The sequence below is a fragment of the Sceloporus undulatus genome, chromosome 4 (genome assembly GCF_019175285.1).
Source record: "Sceloporus undulatus isolate JIND9_A2432 ecotype Alabama chromosome 4, SceUnd_v1.1, whole genome shotgun sequence".
NCBI lineage: Eukaryota > Metazoa > Chordata > Lepidosauria > Squamata > Phrynosomatidae > Sceloporus > Sceloporus undulatus.
The window spans coordinates 171867592-171890429 of NC_056525.1; the positions used below are offsets into that span (position 1 = coordinate 171867592).

A 22838-nucleotide genomic window follows, 5' to 3' on the forward strand; every position below is an offset into this window, starting at 1 on the left:
CTTGAAGTGCTGCTGAATGCAAATAAAACAGAATTTGGAATGAACCCCTGAGGATGTAATGTTTATGAAACAAAGGGTTTAGTACATCTGAAAGACTCAATCCTGCTAATAGATAACATTAATTCCAGTTCTTTTTCTACACTGTACCTGATAATTAAAGTTCTTGTGTCTCCGCAGGAATATTCTAACCTCATTTCCCTGCTTGAATATTAAAGGCACAATATGGTTCTACTACCTATACAACTACCCTCCTGCCCAACTACCAATACACCTACATTAAAATTACTTGTTCGTGAGTTTGCAAGCAAATTACAGTATTTCCTATTTCTATAGTAAACCTTGTGTCAGGGCTTTTTTCAGCACTTCACTCTTAGAATAAACAACAGTAATGTCATCCTTAGTATCACAGTCATTTCACCCATGCTGAAATGAAAAGGGCAGCATTCTGGCCTGTGGTTGAGTATAATTGGTTTCACATTTCCTTTCCTTGTCGTCCAGTCATTGTAGACCAGGACACTTCCCCAGCTCTAAGGTAAACAGAAGGATGATTGCCTAAAAAGTGTTATAGAAATATTTTAATAAATGGAACAAATAAAGGTAGAATCAGATCAACTGAGAGGAAGCTAGATGGTTTTTATTTTAACAAGTGTTGGATGTAATGGACAATAGGATTTTTTTCTACTTAAATTAGGCTGGGGAAATGAACAACACTGGCTGTTGGAGGATGAAGCTATGTGTTTCACACAGCCTGGACTGAACCTTCTGACTTAACCTGTTGCTTCAGGTGAGGTGGAGGACGCTGTGCCTTCGCCAGTGTGGAAGTAAGATTCAGCCTGGTGAGTCCCTACAGGTAAAATGAAGAAGGTCACTTTGAATTTAATTTCAGGGAACAAAATGGCTTGTATCAGCTTCAGCCACCACAAAGTCCAGTAGATCTTAGACCCTAAAAAATCACAACAGAAGCTTCATGTAGGCTGGGTAGATTTTAATGGTATTAAGAAAAATAATATATGCATAGAATTCAATATTTTCCCTCATCTGTTACAAAAAAATAAGAAAACAAGACATGGATACATGATCTACAACTGCATTTCAACACTTTCTATTGATTTAAAAAGCAGTTTGAGGAAGAAGAATGAAAAAGTTTCATCTATTCTGTTCAAAATCATTTTGACAATCATAATTATATCTCTATATATACCTTCTCAGTGGCATTTTACTTAACACAGAAAGAAAAAGCACTATCATACAGAAACAAGCCTATAACTGAAAACTTTTCAGGTTATGTTGGAGCTGCTGCATCCTCTGAAACTTGAGATGGCGACATCCTATATGAGTCAAGTGAAGAAACTGTGTCTGTCCTTGTGGTCTTGGTTACAAGCACTGCCTGGCCTGGTTGGGCCTGATGGGAACTGGAGTCCAACACCATCACAAGAGGACCACAGTTTTCTTAAACTCACTACATGGGGGAAAGTAGCATGGGGCTCCTCCTAAATTAGGCCCCAAACAGACAGATCAAAATAAAGCTGCTTTGGGTCACTTTGGAAGTATGCTGTTTAAATGACACACGCATCTTAAGAGGCCAGAAGCTGTGCCAAAGCTGCGCTCCAGTCTTTAGGACTGGAGCGTGACTTTAGTACAACTTCCGGCCTCTTAGGACACATGCAGCATTTAAACAGTATACCTACAAAATGACCCAAAGCAGTTTTATTTGGGCCTGTCTGTTCGGGCCCTTAAGTGATCTTGGTATATAAATTTGGCAAGTAATGGTGGTGGTTGTGCTAGCATGTACTGTAAAGGTCTATGCTGAAACTTACAATAAGACAATTGGGACCAGAAATAGAAGGAAGCTCAGCCTGATCATATTGTTTGCTGTCTTCCTCCAGAAGAGCAGTAAATTTTACATCCTGCCAGACCTTTCCAACTAGCTCACAGTTTATAATCTCCATTAAAACAACAACTTGCTTCTGCTTTCCTAACCACACAAACTGCCTTTAACTTGTGAGTAAGAGAATTACAAACAAGTTACAACACCAATTTTCATATCATAAACACTACTTATTCCTGGAATGTGGAAGCATATTTTTGTATACTAAGACAGAATGTTATTCTGCATTTTAAAATTAGTCCATTTAGTATTTAGCATGTATTCTGTCAATCTGTTGCATACTGTATTCAACCTGGTGCATATTGAGTCTTCTTATTCACATCTCAAGCCTCTTGGAATGTCTATTAACCCTCGTGTGGTTTTTCATACATCTTCAGTCCAAGTCTCCCAACCATCAGTAAACTTTAAAGAAAAATGTAATCAGTTTGTAGACATGACAGAAAGAAAGCAACAACACCATTTTCCACATAATCTCTCTGTCCCAACATTTTTTTACTATCTAACTGGAACACCAATGACAAAAAGCAACCATACTAGCCCTGTTCAGGAGTTTGCCTGAACACATGTGTCATAAGTATGTAGTAGGGTAATGTTCCCTGCACACCCCTGTGAATCAGGTCCCTCCAAATCTGTCATTGGTCTTGCTATATTGAGAACAAGTGTGAAGAGATTTCTGCTAACTTTCAAGCAGGTATGAGTAGATTTCTTACAATCATATGGAATATGCTACTCATGTTTAGACAAACAGAAGTATAATGCCCCAACATGGTAGGGTTAGGAATTAAGGAGAAAGGACAAAGATAAAGGAGGATGTAATGGGCAGGGCTACATGCATGGCAATGTTGACTTCCCCACTTGTACTCTTCATGTGATCAGGAGATGTCTAATAGTAATCCATTATGTCAACAATCTCAACTCTCAGCCTTGCCAAACTGATACCACCTAGTCCCCTAGAAGTCATGTAAAGTATTCATTCATTTGGGTATACTAAACAGAAGTTCATTGGCTGAAGGGACACTTCTGGTTGATTTTTAGAATTCAGATGATAGGTGATAGGGCAGGGAAAGACAATAACTTGGGAGGTAACTAGCACCCACAGTTTTCAAAGTTGCACGGGCCTAATCTTATTTAACAAATAGTTTTAAAATGCATAACAAAAATGTTCTCCTAAATGTTATTCATATGAACTGTTAGAATGCATTTCTTGCACAAAAAATTACAGTCTGGTTCTATGTATCAGTAAATTCCATAGATATCAGTAAATCCCATGGATTTAATAGGACTTATTCTTAAGCAAGCGTGCAGCCTTAACACTGAAAGAAAGAAAAGCACATAGATGCAGTATAATACCTTGCACCAGCAATCAGTCCTGCAGGCATAATTTTTCCTGAGCTGTAGAATCTTGCACCCATAACACCAGCTAAGGTTCCAGAAGCAACTAATTGGGGAGAAAAAATTAAAACATGGCAGTCTTATCTCATGGGTGTTTCTGTGAGAGGATGCCAAAATGCAGAGAATGATAAAAAAAACCAGCCATAACAAGTACAATGGTATTCAACATACAAAAGCCGCCCCCAACCTTGCCACCTCTAGCTGTTTTGACCTATAACTCTTATAATCCCCAACCAGAATGTCCATGGTAGCTGGGCATAACGTGAGTTATAGTCCAACATACCTGCAAAATACAAGATTGTATAAGGGAGACATACAGAAACCAAAAAGGGAGATATTGGAGGTTAGGAAAATATACCAAAACTAAGATTTTACATCACTTTATAAAATTATCATCTATAATTGGAAATGACTTAAAGGTACACAACAACGAAGTACTTAAAATGGAACTTTAAATCTTCCTCTCTTTCATATGAACACATTTAAAGATGTGTGCCGTGAGAAATCCTACCCATGTTTTCTTTGAAGTCAGTCCCATGGTATCCATTGTGGTTCACTCCCTAGTAATGGTGTTTTGAATTTTCTTAATTTATTATTTGCACACATGGTTTCATCCATAAATAATGCTATGCATATGCATTTTGGTATTCTGTAATCACTTTCTCATAACAAAACAGAAAACATTAAATGACTCAAAATGTACTACAAACCAGGGCCCTCAGAAAAGAAGATATTTAATCTATAGTGTTAAGTGGTTTTGTTGCTGCTAAGCAATATTTTGTGAACAAAAGATGCAAAAGATAGATTCCTTCAAAAGGTTATTGCAAGAATTATTTTCATGTATTTCACATAGATACATTGTAAAGGAATACTCACTCAGAGAAAGCCAAATGTTCTTTGGGTCTTGAGATAGCTGGTAAGCTCCCAGTCCAGCTAAACTCCCAAAAAGAAGTCCAGCAGCTAAAGACGGGACACTACCTGAAATGTATATAAAAAAAGGTTCATTGAAGAGTTGTTACACACTGAATACAAAAACATCAAAAACATTTATTCTATACTGACAAGTAAAGCAAAGAAAAGCTATTAGTGGAAGGACCAGCCTATCGTTTAACAGAGAACGTTAGTAATTTCACACTGCATTTGCACCACAGAAATAATCCAGGTTACCACCACTTTAACTGCCATAGACCAGTGTTATAGAATTCTGTGAATTATAGTTGTTATGGCACCAGAGCTCTTTGATAGAGAAGGCTAACTGTCTCACAAAACTACAATTCCCATAATCCCATAATATTGAACCAGGGCAGTTAAAGTGGCCTCAAACTGGATTATTTCTGCAGTGTGGATGCAGCCTCAGACAGCAGATGGTGAGGGCAGCAGCAAGGTATAACAGGAAAATTCTGTGCCCCAATGCAGTCCTCTTAGGTGCAGTGGCCTGTGCTGCCTCATTTCCAGTACTAGAGAAATAATTTTTGTACAGGACAGGGTGGGGAAAATATACCTCATGGGCTGTATCCTAGGGGCCATTCAGACTACCTTTTACCCCATATCAGGAACTGAATCTTGCATGTGAAGTTCATATTCGCCCCCGAATCTCCCACAAGCAAATCTGAGGCTTTCACAACTGTTTCAGGGCAAATGTCCCTTAGCCCAGGTAATTTGGAATCGGGGTAAAAGCCGTATCTTTTGAAAAAACCCGGGTTTGGTGAATATGAACTTGCCCCTGATCATGATCAGGTCAAGTTCAGGGGAGGGATTTAGGTCAGAGGGAGGGCAGTGGGCGGAACATTCCCTCCCCTTCATCGGGGCAAAGGAGGAGGAGGAGGAAGAGGCGGACGAAGAAGCTGGAAGAAGGATGCAAAAAAGGAAAATCGGGGTGACAGGATGTAAAGGGCAATCAGGATGACTGACAGGGGATGCAAAGGGCAGTCAGAGGGAGGGCAGAGGGGGGAACTGCAGAAAGTGACAGAGGAGGAGGAGGAGGATGAAGGAGCCGGGGGGAAGAAGGGGGCCATGGAGGGCAATCTGTAACGGAGCAGGAGGAGGAGAAGGAAGGAGCAGGACGAACTGCCAATTCAGGGCAGGTCAGAGGGAGGGCACAGGATGAAGCTCGCACCAAGCAGCTTCCTCTCTCTCTTTTTTCTTTTTTTTATTATTTTTGACAAACTATGAGCATGTTTTTTTGCAATAGGTAGATAGATATATAGATAGAATGTGGCTGCCTGCCTGTTCACTTTCCCTTTCATTTCCTTGCTTCCAGCAAAGGAAATGCTGCAAAGGACACTTTACAGGAGGCTTTTTTCCTTTGTGAATGCTACACTGAGAATGTTACGTTTCTGTTTCCAATTTGGAAAATTAATACAGAATGCTTCTGCTACTGTCTCTAAGGAATTCAGGGGTAGCTGAGGTGAGGAATTAATTAATTAATTAATACATGTGTATGAGGCATTCTGGGGTGGCAAGGAGAGAGGATGCAGGATGCAGAGATGGAATTAGCTTGCATTTTGAGGTTTTTTGGCAGACTATGCGCATGTTTTTTGCTACAGGTAGATATATAGATAGAATGTAATGGAGCAGGAGGAGAAGGAAGGAACAAGACGAAGGGTCAATTCAGGGCAGGTCAGAGGGAGGGCAGAGAACGGAATAAGCCTCCCTCTCGCACCAGGTAGCTTTCTCTCTCTTTTTTCTTTTTTAAATTATTTTTGGCAAACTATGCGCATGTTTTTTGCAATAGGTAGATAGATATATAGATAGAATGTGCCTGCCTGCCTGTTCACATTACCTTTCATTTCCTTGCTTCCAGCAGCAAAGTACTTTGCAGGAGGCTTTTTTCCTTTGTGAATGCTACAATGCGAATGTTACAAACGTTTCTCTTTCCAATTTGGCAAATTGATACAGAATGCTTTTGCTACTGTCTCTAAGGAATTCAGGGGTAGCCTAGGGAAAGCAAAGAATGCATGGCATCCTTTTCTGGCATTCCGAGGTAAGGAATTTATTATTATTATTATTATTATTATTATTATTATTATTATTATTATTATTATTACATGTGTATGAGGCACTCTGGGGTGGAAAGGAGGGAGGATGCAAAATGCAGAGATGGCATCAGATTGCATTTTGGGGTTGAACACGGGGCCAAGGGAAGATCCATAACCTGCAGTGACCCAAATACCCACAGCACACACACACACAGAGGAGGTTTTTAAATTTGACAAAATATGCACATACTGGTGCCTGTTTTTTTTTTAAAGGAGGGGGGAAAGGGGGAAATCACCCATCTGGTGGCCCAATCGCTGTAAGAAACGTCACCCTTGACGACAGCAGAAGAAAATTTGATTGACAGCAAAGGAGCCTTTTTTAAAACCGGTTCGGCAAATGAGAATTCTCCCTGGAGTTGCATGGCATTCGGGTTAAATTACCCTGGGGTAAATAGTGGGCACTTGCTTCCAGAGAGATTCAGGAGGAGGACATCCAGATCTACCCAGTTCCATCCGGTGCAAATAGCTCAGTATGAATGGGGCCCTAGATCCCATTTTTGTGGCCCTGAAGCCATCCATCAATACCTAATCTCATCCCAAGTCAAAGCTCCTTACAGTTTATAAAAAATTGTGCCAATTTCAGATAATTTGTGCCTCAATTTATGCAGAAGGTCCTGCAAAGACGTTCCTATCACCGTTTTGAGAGGGACTGCAGAGGAAATTGGAGCTATTTGAGCTTCCTGGGGAGAAGGTACTGCTTGCAGGTGGAAGCTTTGGGGGGAAATTGGCCCCAGCCCCTAGTTTCAATGCAATTACTCAACCTGATATAGGGAATAGGAATGTATAGGGAATGAAAGCTGGAAGCATGTTTTGTATCTGAAGAAGTGCTGTGATTTGGGTAGCTCTGAGTAGTTGTGCCTCAATTTATGCAGATTCCAGCTGGGTGATCTATAGTACAGTACTGGTCTTCAAGCAGTAAACTGAGTCCCACTATCAGGACATCACATGGGATTCATTGTTTCTTTAAAGGTCTTGGCAAACAAAAGAAAACAAACTGAAAATGAGAGAGAAAGAGCAGAAGAAAATGAGAAAGAAAAGCAGGGAGGAGGGTCAAACGGTGATAAAAAGAAAGTCTCATATTTTAGGAAGGGATTAAAAGTGGGTCTGGGATCGGAAAAACTTGCAGAAGATAGCTTCATAAAGCACAACTAACTTAAATTATTGTATATGAATTTCTGGGACCAGAAAAGAGTTACCTCAGTGTTTAAATTCCCTTTTTGAATCAATGTTCCACAATATTAATATATTACTTGGCATGATGAAAAAGGCTACCGATAAAATTGCTGAATCTCTCAAAGATAGTAAACTGTGTTTGGATGTTTTTGTCCAAAAGATGAGCTTGTATGCTTCCTTTCTGTCCCTCATGCGTGTCACATGGCCTCCAGGGTTTGGTCAAACCATAACATAACACTGCATCCAAATTGTGCATACTATGGCTTATGCAAACCATGGTTGTTCTAAAAACGAGCAGCTCCCTTTTTCTTTTTCTGCAGGCACATATTTTCTCTTGACAAAACAGACCATTTACAGTACTTTTATTGTCTTTAAAATAAGCCCTTATGGTGCATTACTCTTGCAATGGATGGGAGTTGTACACACAAGTCCTGAGAAGAATATGTCCCTAAGGCTTTCTGTTGTTTTTTTTTTTTTCTCTACCACTGTTTCTGTTGGTTCTTGAGACCTTGTTTGCTATTCAAGGACAGTGGCTCAGGAGACTGCTTCTAGTCCAATTATTGGTTTACATATAAAGAGAAATGACCTGTCAAAGAAACTGAAATGTCACCACTTTGGGCTACTATTGAGTGGTCCCATTAACTGGGCTTAAGGGAGCACTCAGTACCTCTTGTTAATGCCACTTGTTCCATCTGCAGGTCAAAACTAATTGGGCTTGAAGCATCAAGGGCACTATTAAAGAGTTGGAAGTATTTCTTATCCAGTCATTTTGCCCTCATCTCTACATCTGGGAGCAATGAAAAGAGGTCTGTCATTTTCATAAGTATACTTATCAATGTTCTTGGAAGTCAGTGGTAGACCGACAATCCAAATATTTCTTTAAAGTCCTTCTTCAGTCTCAGGTACACTATAGTAAATTAAAACCAGAGCTTAGAAAAATTATTCTATTGGACTACAACTCCCAGAATCTGCCAGCTAGCATAGACAGTTTCCAAGCTCTGCTTACAATACTTGGCTGACCCAGAAGGCGTTTCCTGTTCCTTTGATTTACTTCTCTTCCTATTGCAGAGGGATTCAACTGAAGGACACGATAAAACCTACCATTTGGCCCCCTCTCCCCACTGCACAATATAGGGATTGTGAAGCACCTCAAAGTCCACCTGTCAAACCATCATCTCATCAAAGTCCTGCAAGAGGATCAGATGCTAGCCTCAATGACACGAAAACTCTTATTGCAAATCAATACCACAAACTTTCCATTGAAGCTAATGGGAGTTATACGGACAGCCCAGAGAAGAATGTGTCCCCAAGGTTTTCTGTTGCTGTATTTTGATCTCTACCACTGCTACTGTCGGTTCTTGAGACCTTGTTCAATTATTCATTTGTGGAGAAGGCCATGAGGGGGAGGGGCACACCAATTTCCTCTCAACAAAAAACCCACTAATAGTTGCATAGATTCTTTATTTGATTTTCATGAGACTGAAATTGACTTCATCACAGACAGGAAAAAAGACCTGGTATCCTAAAACGTTTGGATACGCATACTTTTTCTATCTTCCCCCCTTGTGTGTGTGTGTGTGTTTTAAACTGGATTGTTTAAAGGCTTGTAACACCTATTCCCAGTTTAAATAAATTTTAAAAAACCTCTCATTGTGCATGAGACTGCAGCCTTACTGTAAATAATGATGATCTAATAATATCTGTACAGGTATATCTCAATTAACAAAGTAGATGTATTCCTGGACGTCATTTCTTTAATAGAATGTAGAAATAAAATGTAAAGAATGGGGACAGGTTCCTACTCCACAAAAAGAAGAGTAATTGAATATGTATCAGCCAATTTTTTTAATCCAAAACTAACCATATGCACATGTGAAAAGAAGCAACCAGGTCAAGTAAGCCTTGCAGAAGTAAGTAAAAACATTAACTGTCTACATACCAATGGAAGACATCTTCCAAAATGGGATGACATTTTCTTTCACCAACCTCCATTTTTCTTATGATCTCCATTTTAGTGGAGAAACTTAGAGGCATAAGTAAATTTAGGTACGACAAGAGAGCATATATTTGATAAGAAAGCAAATACTGCATGAGTTTCAGATGATCCCAACCATAGGTCTAAATCCGATAACATTGGTGCTGCAGACCAATTTTTTCCCCTCCCAACCCAAAGATCCTTGGCATCACATGAAAAACTGCCTTGGGGGCTTTCAGCTCTCCTTGCACTTCTGGGTTAAAACAGAAACTGCGGAGGGGAGATTGTGTTTGACAGACACAGTTCGCTCAGTGGATGTCCTCTATTAAATTTAGGCCACAGAGATAGGGGTTTTTTTTCCCCCAATGAGGCTGTGACTGTACTTCCAGTGTGCTAATGTACATGTTAGATGTCAATGAGCTACGTGTCATATTTGTCCTCAGCACATTTCTGGAAAAAAATAAAATGTGTGACTTAACACCTCAACAGACCATGTTTGTAAACTGGAGGAAAATAAGACTGCTTGCAAGTGCACACAGCTCAGGGCGTTGCAATAAGTTGGTCGGTATACCAGAGTAGATAGCTGTTTGGGAGTTTATCTTTCCAAAGCACATCCTCAAATAAGAGGAATATGCATTGCCTGCAAGAACAGATCAGCATTCTGTTCCAAAGACTAATAACAGCAGCTCTTTATCTATTGACAGACTGAAAAATGTATCCTTAAACTACTTCTCACTTATTTTAAAAAGTTTATTTCAGGGGATCAATTTAATTGGATAAAATGACAGACCACGACCATACACCAGTACTATACCTGCTTTTGCATAGCCAATCATCCCTCCAGAGGCCACTAATGCAGCATAGCCAAAACCAATCCAGTCCACTCCCATTCTGGAATACAACAAAGAAAAGAAACACATTTAGAATGCAATCTGATATATTCTTAGCTTGGATTAAGTCCCACAATGGCATTATAGCTAAACAGAAACACCTAAGTGTGCACTGTACTTCACTTCACTGTAGTTTTGTGGGGCACCAGCACTCTTTAGCAGAAAAGGGCTAAAGGCCTTGTAAAACTACAGATCCCAGGATTCCTTAGGATGGAGCATAAACAGCTTTTTAAGGCTGAAATCTTATGTTCCTATAAACATATCCTGAGGAAGATATGTAACTTTAGAGAGTAGCAAAAGGGGTGATTTGATGATGTGTTGGTGGGCTTGAAAATTGCCTTGTTATTTCAGTACATCTTTAAAAAAAGGTTTGGCTGTTTCAGCTACATATGGACCATGGAATACAGATAATGCTTCCTGGTGGCACATGATGTGGGTATGGCCAATAGACTGAGCCAGCATGGCATAATGGTTTGAATGTTGGACTATGACCCTTGAGTCCAGGGTATGAATCCCTGCTTGGCCATGAAAACCTACTGGGTGACCATGGGCAATTCACATACTCTCAGCCTCAGAAAACCCCAATGGAAATGACTTGAAGGCACACAACAACAACAACAACAACAACAACAACAACAACAACAACAATGGCCCAGTGACCAGTCCTTTCAGGCTGGATGTATCACACATCAAGGAAGAATATGCACGATTGTAGAACGGAATACTTTTTTAAAAAGAGTTTTAATAGTGCATTGTATTACTTTTAACTGTGTTGTTAAATGATGATGATGATCATGGAGACATTGAAATAGTTCATGATCTTCACCTTGGCTCCATCATTAATCAGAATGGACAACATAGTCAAGAAATCAGAAGATGACGAAGGAATAAAAAGGGTAGCTATGAAGCCAGGCAAGATCCTGAATTATGAAGATACAGTATATAACTGAATACTAAAGTTAGGCTTATCTGTGCCATCTTATTTCCCATTTCTATGCATGGTTGTGGAAGGCAGACAATGAAGAATGCTGAGAGGAAGAAAATAAACTCATTTGGAATGTGGTGCTGGAGAAGAGGTTTGTGTTGATGATAGGGTGATTTGGGGTGCACCTATACTGTAGAAATAATGCAGTTTGACATCACTTTTAAGTGCTGTAGCTCCCTCCTATGGAATCCTGGGACTTGTAGTTTTACACGGTCTTTAGTCTTCTCTGCCAATGAGTGCTGGTGCCTCCTAAAGCTGATTCTGTAGGATGGAGCCATGCCAGTTAAAGGGGTGTCAAACCGCATTATTTCTTCAGTGTATTTTTATTTATTTATTTCACTTTATTTCGATGCAACCTTAAAGGGACCCAAGGTGGCTCACAAATAAAGCCATTTAAAAACTTTACAATAAAAAATTAAAAGTCAATTAAAATCAACTAGATTTAAAAAAACAGTATAAAATTTATAAACAGTGCAGGTTGTTGTTATTGTTATTATTATTATTATTAAACTTTATTTATAAAGCACTGTAGGTTTACACAGCACTGTTCATAAAATAGAATAGAATAAAATAAAACAAGTGCATCCTTGGAAGTCTCTCATTCATAGGGTCGCCCTAAGAGTCGAAGTCAATCTGACTGCAATAAACAACCACCCTGCATGCACTACATGGGAGAAACCACCACTGATCTTTGCATAAACCAGCAGCCACCATCAAAAAGCTGGAACAAGGTGTTGCAAAATATTTAGATTCAAACACTGTTATTTTCCTAACAGAGCAATCCCATGATCCAGCCACGCTTGACAAGTGAGAAAAATTCTGGATCTCTAGACTTGGACACTTTGATGCAGGATGATCTCAGTTCAAAGGACAAAACCCCTCTTGTCTCCAGCACCATCATCAGAATTGCCTGCCTAGACCTAACTGCCATTGCATGTCGCACTGCATTGCCTATCACTCCTGCTTTGGATGTCTTTTGGTGAAAAGCCTGTTTTCAATCGTTCTATTCAATCTACTTTGGTTTTAAAGTACCCCTCTGGGGGTTCATCTACACCACTGGTTCCCAAACTTTGGTCCTTCAAATGTTTTGGACTTCAGCTCCCAGACTTACTGACTGTTGGCCAAGTTGGCTAAGGCTTCTGGGAGTTGAAGTCCAAAATACTTGGAGGACCAAAGTTTGAGAATCACTGATCTACACTGTAGAAATAATGCAGTTTGACACCACTTTAACTGCCATGGCTCCATCCTGCAGAATCCTGGGATGTGTAGTTTGGTGAGGAGTTATGCTACAGTATTTAACATGGTGTCAAACTGCATTATCTCTACACTACACTATTACTATCTTTTTACATTGGCCAGCCTGCATGGCATAGTGGTTTGAGTATTGGGACTCCAACTCTGGCCAGGAAACCCACTGGGTGCAGGCTGACCGGGGGCCCTCCTTTTCCAGGGCAGGTCCTCCATTTGCATCTTCTGTCCAGGAGGGATTCCAAAATGTCCTCCATTTTGAGCATGACTAAGAAGCATGAAGACACTCACATGAGTGTTCCCAACTTTTATTTTGTATTGCCCTACATTTTTCTTGAGGTCCTACATTTTGCAACACCTTGCCGTCCTTTACGGTTATAATATCTGGTCACCTTGTCCTTTTCTAGGGCAGATCCTCCATTTCCACCTTGTGTCCAGGAGGGATTCCAGAATGTCCTCCATTTCAAGCATGACCAAGCAGCCTGAATTTATACCGATAGGAGTGTTTTGAGATTGTATTTGGTCATGTCCTCCATTTTTCTTGGAGGCCCTCCATTTTGAGGTACTTTGCCCTCCTTTGCAGTTATATGTGGTCACTCTCTCCTTTTCCAGGACGTATCCTCCATTTCAACCTTCTGTCCAGGATAATAATAATAATAATATAAAATATAATAAATATCATGCAGTCCCAGTGACCTTGGGCAAGTCACACTCTCTCAACCTCAAGGGATGGCAATGGGAAAACCCACTCTGAAGAAACCCATGATAGGGTTGCCTTAGGAAATAAATAAATAAATAAATAATAGGAAAGGACTTGAAGGCACACAACAACAACGACAAACAACAGCAGCAACAAAGATGCAGCTTGGGATCCAAAAATGCTGCTGTTTTAATGTAGTACAATATATATATAGAGAGAGAGGCAGGGAGGGAGAGGATTGGGGCTAGAGGAGCATAGGAAGGAACGGCCGCGCGGGCCCCCATGTAACGGCGTTACTCACCTCGTTACTCTGCAGCAATGGAACGTATGCGAGGGAAGGAGGGCAACGCCGTTACACACACACACCACCCAGCTTCCAAAGCTCCAGCCATGTGACAGGGGCCTAATAAAGAGCAAAGCCCGCCTCTCCTCCGGTTCCAGAGGCCCAGCAGAGGCCTACCCAAAGGCTCCCGCCCTTTTTGGCTGCAGTTGCAATAACTATCTCTAACAACAAGGAGCAGCAGCAAAGGCCCAAAGCACACGGCAGAAATAACCCAGCCTGAGGCCGCTTTAACTGCCCTGGTTCAATACTAGGGAATCATGGGAATTGTAGTTTATTGGGGATGTACTAAAATGACAGTACTTGCCCATAGGGAAACATTACATGGCTGTCATAAACGCAGAATCTCTAAGCCCATATTACACTTAGCAACTGAGGCAGCGCCACAAATATCAGTGTCACTCTATTAATTAGAGCCCATTGTTTTCTATAAATCACAAGTTTCCTTTATGTTGTTCAGTCCTGGTATCAATGGCTGCTTCTACACTGCAGAAATAATCCAGTTTGATGCCACTTTAACCGCCCTGGCTCAGTGATATGGAATCCTGGGAATAGTAGTTTTGTGAGACATTGAGCCTTCCCTGTCAGAGTGCTGGGGCCACCACAAACTACCAGTCCCAGAATTCCATAGCATAGAGCCACAGCAATTAAAGCAGTATCAAACTGGATTATTTCTGCAGTGCAGATGCAGCCAAAGTTAACTGCCATAGATGCTTGTAAACAGCCTGAATGGGAGGGGTATTAAAACTGAAGGGTGAAACAGATGGGCAAAATAATGTAGTTTCCAGCTGCTTTGAAGGCGAGGCATTGAGACAACCGACTGAAGCTGCACTCTGGAGCTAAAAGAAGCTGGGATAGTCCAGTGCAAGGCAGAAAATGTGCATCTTAGCAACTGCATATAAACAACCTGCGGCAAAGAAATGAAAGTGCGACAACTCCAATGGATATAATGATGATATACACAAGCCAGACAGTCCAAAAAGGGGGCAGGGGGTGAAAGGGGCATGTATGGGGGGACCTCCATGATTGTGCTTTGCCAGTGTTATCACTTGCACATTGATGCACCAATGCCTTGTACAAGTGAAGCACTGCACATGTGACACTGCGGCCAATCAACGGAGTCAGAGTGGCTGTCCATCTGGGCGGACGTGGGAGGTACTTGGAGGTCACAGGTGGTGTGTTTGTGTGACAATGTGCATGTATGGTGGGGAGGTATTAAAAATATACCCAGTGGTGCGGCTTGATGATGCACTGTGCAGTCAGTCTGTGCGTATTCGGGCCGCCTTGGGAGTGGGCCATGCAGGCAGCAGAGTTTCGACTTGCTTTGGGAAAAAGCAGGATTGAGCCGCTTTTTCCTGCCCATCTGCTCTGGCCCTAAGTCACACAAAAACATTCTAGTCCTATAAAAAGAAAATGCTGTGCAGCCAGTTCTCTCGTCGTACAGAACGCAGTACATTCGAAACAATTACAGAATGCAGGAGCTTCTGAAACAATTGTTCTGAAACAATTAGCATTTGGCTTGTCTCACTTTACTAGTTGAGTTTCCAAAGACGTGATTGTTAACCAGCAATCTTCCATTAAGAGTTCAGATTTTGATCTCTCTTTTTCTCCTCGAAAGCAACTTCAAAAAATAGCAAATCAAAAAGGTTTACAATAAAAAAATAAACAATTAAAAATCCCCATATTAGAACTATAAAATCATTTAAAAGCAGTACAAAATTTGAAAACAAATAAGGCACACATCTAAGTAAGAAATTTCCCTGCTCAACCATTAATAGCCTGCTTAAAAATGTCTTTGCCTGTCAGCAAGATTAATTGGTTGATAATGAAATCTCATTTGTGACTATTTTCTTCTGCAGATATTTTACAATTACCAATCTTTGCTATCATTAATCATATATTACATTATTAATTTTATATCATTAATAGTTGTTGTTGGCTAAATACCCTGAAGACACCAGATCCTGTCTGATCTTGAAAGCGTCAGCCCTGGTTAAGTACTTCAATGGGAGACCGCCAATGAATAGCAGGTGCTGAAGGCTAAATTTCAGTGGAAGGAAATGGCCTATGAAAACTCTATAAAATAAATGAGGTTGCCATAGATTGATAGGTAACTTGAAGGTGAAAACATAGATGCAATAGTTGCATTATTAAAAGGGCCAATATTAAATCATTTTTCATATTTACTGAGGTATGATGGGAGTCACAGCATGCGCTGAAAGATTTAGTGCAGGAACTTGCAACTTCTGCCCCTGCAAACATTTTGGAGTGTTACTACCAAAATAGTTTTTAAATTGCTTTTTACTATTTTTAATTATTATGTTTGAAATTGTTTTAATACCTGTTAATAGTGATCATTTATACATTTTAAATGACATTGTACTTATTTTAATTTGTAAACCACCTTAAGTTCAATTTTTTTTGCAAAGGGGCAGGGTATAAGTACTTAATAACAATAGCTCTGGTCAGCAATCGGAACACTAAAAGATGATATGATGTTCCCTATTTCTTTTGTTGCAGGAACCACAGTGATTGTAACTGGCTATAATTAATACTGCCAGCTCTGCTTTGTTTAATAATAATAATAATAATAATAATAATAATAATAATAATAGCTTATTGCCACAGACTACCTGAGAGTATTTTAATGTGTTTTTAAAATATTTAAATTGGTATTTATTTGTTCCTCAACTTGGGAGCCCTTGTGGAATGGGAGGTGATACAGAAATATTTTTATATAAATAGAATAAATAACAGCTCATCCATTTGATTGTGTATCCTAATTTAGGAAACAGGTCTACTTGTACATTTTTGAATAAAGAATGGCTCTTTCTTGAAGCAAACAAGTTGGCACAGTAAGAGATGTGTTCTATGTATGCACTGAAAAATATATGAAATCTTTCCAACAGATCAGAATTGTTTCAAAGAGCAATAAATAGCGCTAAGAACAACAAAATGCACTTTCAGAATGTTATTAATCACTCTGAAAATGATAATGTAGTAAGTAATTTTATGTATCTGAATAATCACTCTTCCAAAGGCACAACAAATGTTGTTAAGTAAGAAAATAAAGTTTAAAATAACTTATATATCCATGAGCTGCAGAAATTGTTGACAGCTTCCAAACAGATTTAAATCCTACTAAAATGGGAACTTTCAGATAACCGTCTAATAAATATTTTGTAAGGTAATTCCATTTCCTCCACCACTTAAAAACACAAAATCTGGGAATGCTTACAGTTTCAATAAAGTGTCTACTTTATAGAAATATTACTAAATGAGCTGTTATAAATGGAATGCCATTACATTGCATTTAATTGGGGGAAATGCCTTAGGAATAAAGTGAAACTAATTGAACTTTTATTATAAATTCAGTATAGCAAATGATAATGAAGTACACATTCATTTTAATCTTCGCAACTTTTTCTTCTTCTTTTGCTGTATATCTGGAACTTTTCGTTTCACAGGGACCTCTTGGCCATCTCCCTCTGATGGCTGACCACTGTCACTCCAACAAATTTCCTTCCTTTTAATCAACGGCTGTTCCACTTCGTGAACTAGAAAAAAACAACAACAGTTAAATTTAAAGATATAATAACTAAACAATCTGTCTGGTTGATCTACGAAAACACCAAATGTCTTACAGTACCTTGAGAGGAAGATGTGGTAGCTTCATTTGAGGTTTCTTCTGTTTCTGAATCTTTTCTGCGCCACACTGCTAAACAGGTAAGCCTGGCCTTAGTATTAACTTCACATAACACTGATGGGGCATTCTTAATCTGAAAGAAGCAATAAATCCATGTGAATTCCAGTAGTAAAGCTACTCTGTAGCAGCCAACAGATCTTTCCTAAACTAAGGTTAAATGGATTATTGTAGCATGAACTTTCCAAAATAACAGTCTGTGTCATCAGATACATGAGTTACAAAAGATAAGCGAAGAAGCTATGGTGAAGGTAGCAAATGGTGGAAGAATTGTTCAACAATGCAAACAGAAGTAGGGCACTTTTTGGAATACATTCCACTGATCTCAATGGAATTTGTTTATTTCTAAGTAAACATGTGTAGGATTGCTATGTTCAATCTCACATCTTATTGTGTTGTGCCAAATTATTCACTCTTAAATCAGATCCGGCCAGGATGACACACGCCTTAGTTACATCCCAATTGGATTACTATAATGCAGGGGCCTTATAACGGGTGGGCGGAGTTACCGCCAAAAAGTTTCAATATGTTGCAGAGTAAACTCTGCCCAGTGATTCCAGTAGGTTCCGAGCAGCACTGCGCAGGCGCAGTGAAACCCATTTGTATGATTCGCAGAGACCACGAAGAAGAAGGCTGCCTTTAAAGAGTGTTTGGAAACTTCAGATGGTCCAAAGAACAGCAGCCAGATTACTAATAGGTGCTGGCTACAAGGAACACACAACTCCTTGTTGCAACATCTTCACCGGCTGCTGGTCTGTTTCCATGCATAATTCAAAGTGCTGATTATAACCTTTAAAGCCCCACATGGCTCAGGTCCAGGTTATTTGAACAACCATATTCTCCCTTATGAACCAGCCTATGTTCTGAGATCTGCTAAAGAGACTGCCTCCCTGATACATACATCTGGTGGGAACATGGGAGAGGGCTTTGTGGTGCCCCCAGGCTATGGAACTCCCTTCCTAGAGAATTTAGACTCACACCTTCCCTACTTTCTTTTCCTAGACAAGCAAAGGCTTTTCTATTCCAACATGCATTTGATGAGTGATAAGGCCCATCTTACACAGTGTGGTGAATATTGCTAATTGTTGTGCAGGAGTGTGTTTTTTAATGATATATGTTGTAACCTGGTTCTAATTTTTCTGGTTGTTTAATTCTTTTTACTTTTGTATTTTTGTGAATTTTTAACAATTTTTTTTTATTCGTAAGCCACTTTGAGTGGTGGGATAGAAATGAACAGAAGAAGTAGAAATAGTAGATGTCGCTGGTATTCCAATGAGATTTCAGTGTGAAAAGGCTTTCATGAGTTAACTGATTTTGATGGGGCAGCAGTGTAACTAAGGCCCGGTACATACCGCTGAAAAATGGTGGTCTGCAGGCCCCTATTTTACCTCCGGACGGATGCTGCAGCCGCCAAACTGTGGCATCTCTCCACGGTAAAAAGAACCCAGTTCTTCTGGGTTCTTTTTGTGACTCCCAGGCTACAGCGTGAGTGCTGGCGCATTTGTGATGTAAGCGACGTGCAGATGCTGCACGTCGCTTACGCCAAGATGGCAGCTCCCGTGTGGATGGGAGGCCGCCATTAGGCCGTCGTCTACACATCGTAGGGTTCCGGACCATGCAGTTGCTGCGCGGTCCGGAACCCTACTATTGCCGCTGCCACACCACATTGGGCCGTCTGTCTCGGCCCTAACCTAAATTTGAGTCAACCTACATCTCAAGAAATACATATTTTCATACTTCAAAGATGGAAGGAAGGGGATCCAATCAGATTCAGCTTCTACAGACAGTATGTGTAGGTGAGTAAAATGGAAAGCTTCCGCTATCTCAGTGAGAGATTAATCTGAAGCCTGAACTTCTGAGTCTATGAAACCTGTTCAGGAAGCACTTGTATGTGGTGAATATCTAGTACCATGAGAATATGTAGCCTGTTTGGTTGCTATCCCCTGAAAGAACTGCTAGCCATTTGCTTCCATAAAAACGCATTTCTACTATGTCAGTATTTTCACAGAAGCTGTATTTTAAAAAATGATTAAAAATCTCTAAGGAACAGTATGAAATTCGTATTCATATATACAACAAAAATGTAAGTAATAAATAGATGCAATTCAATCCATATCCTATTAAATCAATAACGATATATATATATATATATATATATATATTTTAAAAAGCTCATAATTGGACAGAAACAACTACAAGGTAATCCTGTCAGTGTTTTCCATATTAACTTCAAAGTCAGTTTCACAGACATCATGGCTAACCAGTGTTTTTTTTAATGTAAGACTGCATTCTTAAATACAGCAGAAATAGTTTGATCTGTTACAAATTGCACAAATACTAGTAGAATTCTAGCTCTAAGTCTAAATATCGTTCCATTAATTGGGCAAGTAATTTGGTAAAAATACAAACCTGGTCAAGATCGAGGCTCCACATTTTAATGTATCCATCACTTGATGCAGTCACCAGAACACACACACCTTCCCTTTCAAAACTGTCAATCTCTTTTACCCTATGGAGCAATCATTGATATTAAATATCACAATAAAATTAACAATTAAACAAACACATGTTCAGAAAACATTAATATGCAATAGATTCTGGAATGACACCAAGCAACTATTTTGAAAGAAACTTCTATTTGTATACAACATATGAGGTTATATATATATATATATATATATAGGTGTGTGCGCGCACACACACACACACACAAGAATTAACATAATCTGTCCGAAGTTAATAACCTACAATGCCGCTGTCCTGAAAAGGAAAGATAAACACATGCTTACTTCTATGAAACCTAATGAAATACGAAACCAGGTCTTCTTCATCATAAAAATATATATGTCCCTACTGAACAAAACCCAAAGGACAAAAAAATAAAATAAATAAAGTTGTCTTAAGTCATCTCTCAGCACTGATAGGTTAAGAATCCATGGATTTGATTATTCACAGATTTCTGTATTTACCCCTGCCTCCATTGCTGCTTTATGCCACTTTTAACAGTGACTTTGATAACACCAGTGTCAAATCAAACTGGTGGAGTGACTGAGCAGGGCAGTGTGACTTGGGAGTGCGTGCACTCCCTTGCTCACCTGCTCAGGTAGGGAAAGGGGATGGGATGGGGAAAGTGAGGTGGAAGAGTGAGAAGGATGGGAGGGGACACACAGAATGGGATAAGTTTCCTCTTTCTCCCTCCTCCCTCCTCCCATGCCCTGTCCTATCCCCTTCCTCACCTCCCACCCAAGTGAATGAGTGAGCAAGAGAATACAGATATCTTTTGTGTGTGCTATATATGGTTTGGTGGAACTAGAGATATTCATGGTTTTTCCACTTTCACATCCCTAATCCTTACGAAAGTTGACAACTGACTCTATACACAAGTTAAGCTAAAAGAGGCAAAATACCTTATTATGTAAAAATAGAAAATACCTGTTTTCATGAGCTTTAAATTCACAAAGGCATTTTTTAGATTCACAGTCAAACAACCGTACAAATTCTTCATCTCCTGCAATGGCAAGTATGCAGTCCTTTAAGAAAAAAATTTAAAAGGTAGATGAGACTGGGTATATTTGAAGGACTTTAGCTATGCTAAGATCGCATTTCCTACTTACTGTAATAAATTTTACAGAAGATATTCTCTTTTCCATAACAATGGTGCCAGAGACAGAAGCAGTTGCAAGCTTGTAGATGTCCACTTTGTTTGCTATAACCACCACATACGTCTCGCCGCTGGGTGACCATTTAACAATATGTGCATCTGAATTAAGAAAGGTAAAGGAGACAAATATTGTAGAAGAATAATTTCAAATGCAGACAAGAGAAACACTTCCTGAAGAACAGTGAGAAAAATAATGCTGATTATTGTCTATAATCAAAAAGAAAACTTATTAGAAGAAATCTCATCAAAAATTTTAAACCTATGAAAGATAATCCAAGGATTGTTAGGCTCTTCCTTGGTTGTGTTTTTAGTAGAAAATTCTTTAGAAAGCTATTTACTTTTATCAGTTTAACTAACCACAGTGTTTCAAAGTCAAAGAACATCTCTCTCAGATAACATTTCAGAAATTTCAGAATATTTTAAATAATTAAATTTGGTTTTATTTTGTATGCTGCTTTGAGATCCTAAGATATGTAACTAAAATATGCTCAAATATGTAAGATTTCTGCTATCTCTTCAACTGCATTTTTAAAATAAAAGTGTTGCTTATGAAGAGATAAAAACAAAAATATGCAATGCATGATTATCTACAAAGCAAATTTCTTTATACTGCCGTTTTACAGATTGCAGAAGTAATTCGGACTGCAGTCTTCATAAGTATACTTACATATAATTTGGAATATTCCAAAGATTATTTAGTGTGTGAGGCACTTTGGAAAATCTGAAGGTGGCACAGGATTTAAGATGCAAGTGATCATGCAGCAAGGAACCAAGCAATTGCCACAGCATTTTATGGGATATGAAGATACTGGGGAAAAACTGACCAGAATATTTTGAAACAGGCAAATATGGATGCTACTATTTTCAAGGCTACCTTAGAACGGAACAATAATTGTGGCCTATGACGCAAAGTTGTAAGAGCCTTCAAAAGGACACAGCTTTTTCTATAATGCAGAACATAGCAAAAATACACAATCAAGGGTATTCACTCACTTTGTTTTAAATTCTTTATGAATGCAGATCTTCCTTCTACAAGGTTCCATGTTCTGGAAAAATACGAACAGTGTGAATCAGCACATTTTGAAATGAAGAAGTGTAATTCTTATAGATGAACAGTTTAAGAAATATGCAAATTACTCCCATTTTGTTATTTTTTATTTTTCTATATGAAAAGATCAGCTATGTACTCTGCAAGAATACAAATAGGTGAGAAGACAGCTATTCCTTCTTCCCAGTCAGACAGAGATTAACAAAATACTTGCCAAATAAAAGTTCCTATATAGGCTGAGGTTGGTGGAAAATGCCATTCAAAACATCTGGAGGGCACAAAATTGTAGGAGGCTGCAGCATAAAAATTTGTTCTTTTTAACATTTATGTAGAAAAAATAATTTTCCAGGTATAACTTTGCCACATTTTAGCATAAAAAGCTACACAGCTGAAATTACCCTTTACCACACAACAGATGGGGTGGGGATGAATGTGGCCTTCCATACTATTTCTGCAGTTTTCAACATCTCCCAGCTGCACACACCACCTTTGTCTGCTCACACAAAAAGGGTCAAGGAAAATAATTTCTTCAATGCCTCTAGGAGCAATAATTCTCTTTTTATATGGCTGCAGAGCCCCTTTCACCACTGAACATTAACAAAACCCATTTTTCAAAACCCAAAGTAAAATTTGGGGCACATACACTCTTTAGACATGTTTGGCAGTTTATGTCACGCACACACACACACACACACTGAGAGAGAATTAACCCCAGGACCCGCTGAAGTTGCCCACCAGTTTTAAAGGTAAAAAACTTTGACCTCTTAGCATCTACTTTAGGGCCCAAACAGACAGGC

The 22838-nt window shown here is 39.3% G+C and overlaps 2 protein-coding genes across 3 annotated transcripts in view; both read right to left on the reverse strand.

Annotated features, from left to right (window-relative positions):
- Positions 1-557: 557 nt before the first annotated feature.
- On the reverse strand, positions 558-13839 carry LOC121929733 (transmembrane protein 14C-like). Of its 2 annotated transcripts, none has more exons than XM_042465598.1 (5): positions 13591-13839; positions 10281-10357; positions 4157-4258; positions 3239-3326; positions 558-943 (listed from the first exon to the last, which is right to left on the reverse strand). In XM_042465598.1, exons 2-5 carry the CDS (start codon positions 10354-10356, stop codon positions 937-939), a joined length of 273 nt encoding a protein of 90 aa, XP_042321532.1. In that variant the 5' UTR covers position 10357; positions 13591-13839; the 3' UTR covers positions 558-936. The 2 variants fall into 2 exon arrangements, with proteins under 2 accessions (XP_042321532.1, XP_042321531.1); XM_042465597.1 differs by lacking the exon at positions 558-943 and adding an exon at positions 971-2290 and having other exon boundaries at positions 13591-13829.
- A 3128-nt stretch (positions 13840-16967) lies between these two features.
- Positions 16968-22838, reverse strand: part of PAK1IP1 (PAK1 interacting protein 1) — a 12265-nt gene continuing 6394 nt past the window's right edge. The window contains exons 5-10 of the mRNA XM_042462812.1: positions 21987-22039; positions 20947-21092; positions 20765-20862; positions 19742-19841; positions 17279-17408; positions 16968-17186 (exon numbers count right to left, since the gene is read on the reverse strand). Of these exons, the coding sequence (XP_042318746.1) occupies positions 17032-17186; positions 17279-17408; positions 19742-19841; positions 20765-20862; positions 20947-21092; positions 21987-22039 (682 nt within the window). The 3' untranslated portion in view covers positions 16968-17031. The remainder of the gene's footprint in view (positions 17187-17278; positions 17409-19741; positions 19842-20764; positions 20863-20946; positions 21093-21986; positions 22040-22838) is intronic.

Bases quoted from the DNA above. Each gene is read 5' to 3' on its own strand.
- LOC121929733 (XM_042465597.1), bottom strand. From the start codon at position 10,356: ATGGGAGTGGACTGGATTGGTTTTGGCTATGCTGCATTAGTGGCCTCT. The intron at 4,259-10,280 runs GTATAGTACTGG...TATACATTTCAG, and splicing joins GATTGGCTATGCAAAAGCAG to GTAGTGTCCCGTCTTTAGCT. The intron at 2,291-3,238 runs GTATTATACTGC...TTTTCTTTAAAG, and splicing joins GGACTGATTGCTGGTGCAAG to TTTACTGATGGTTGGGAGAC.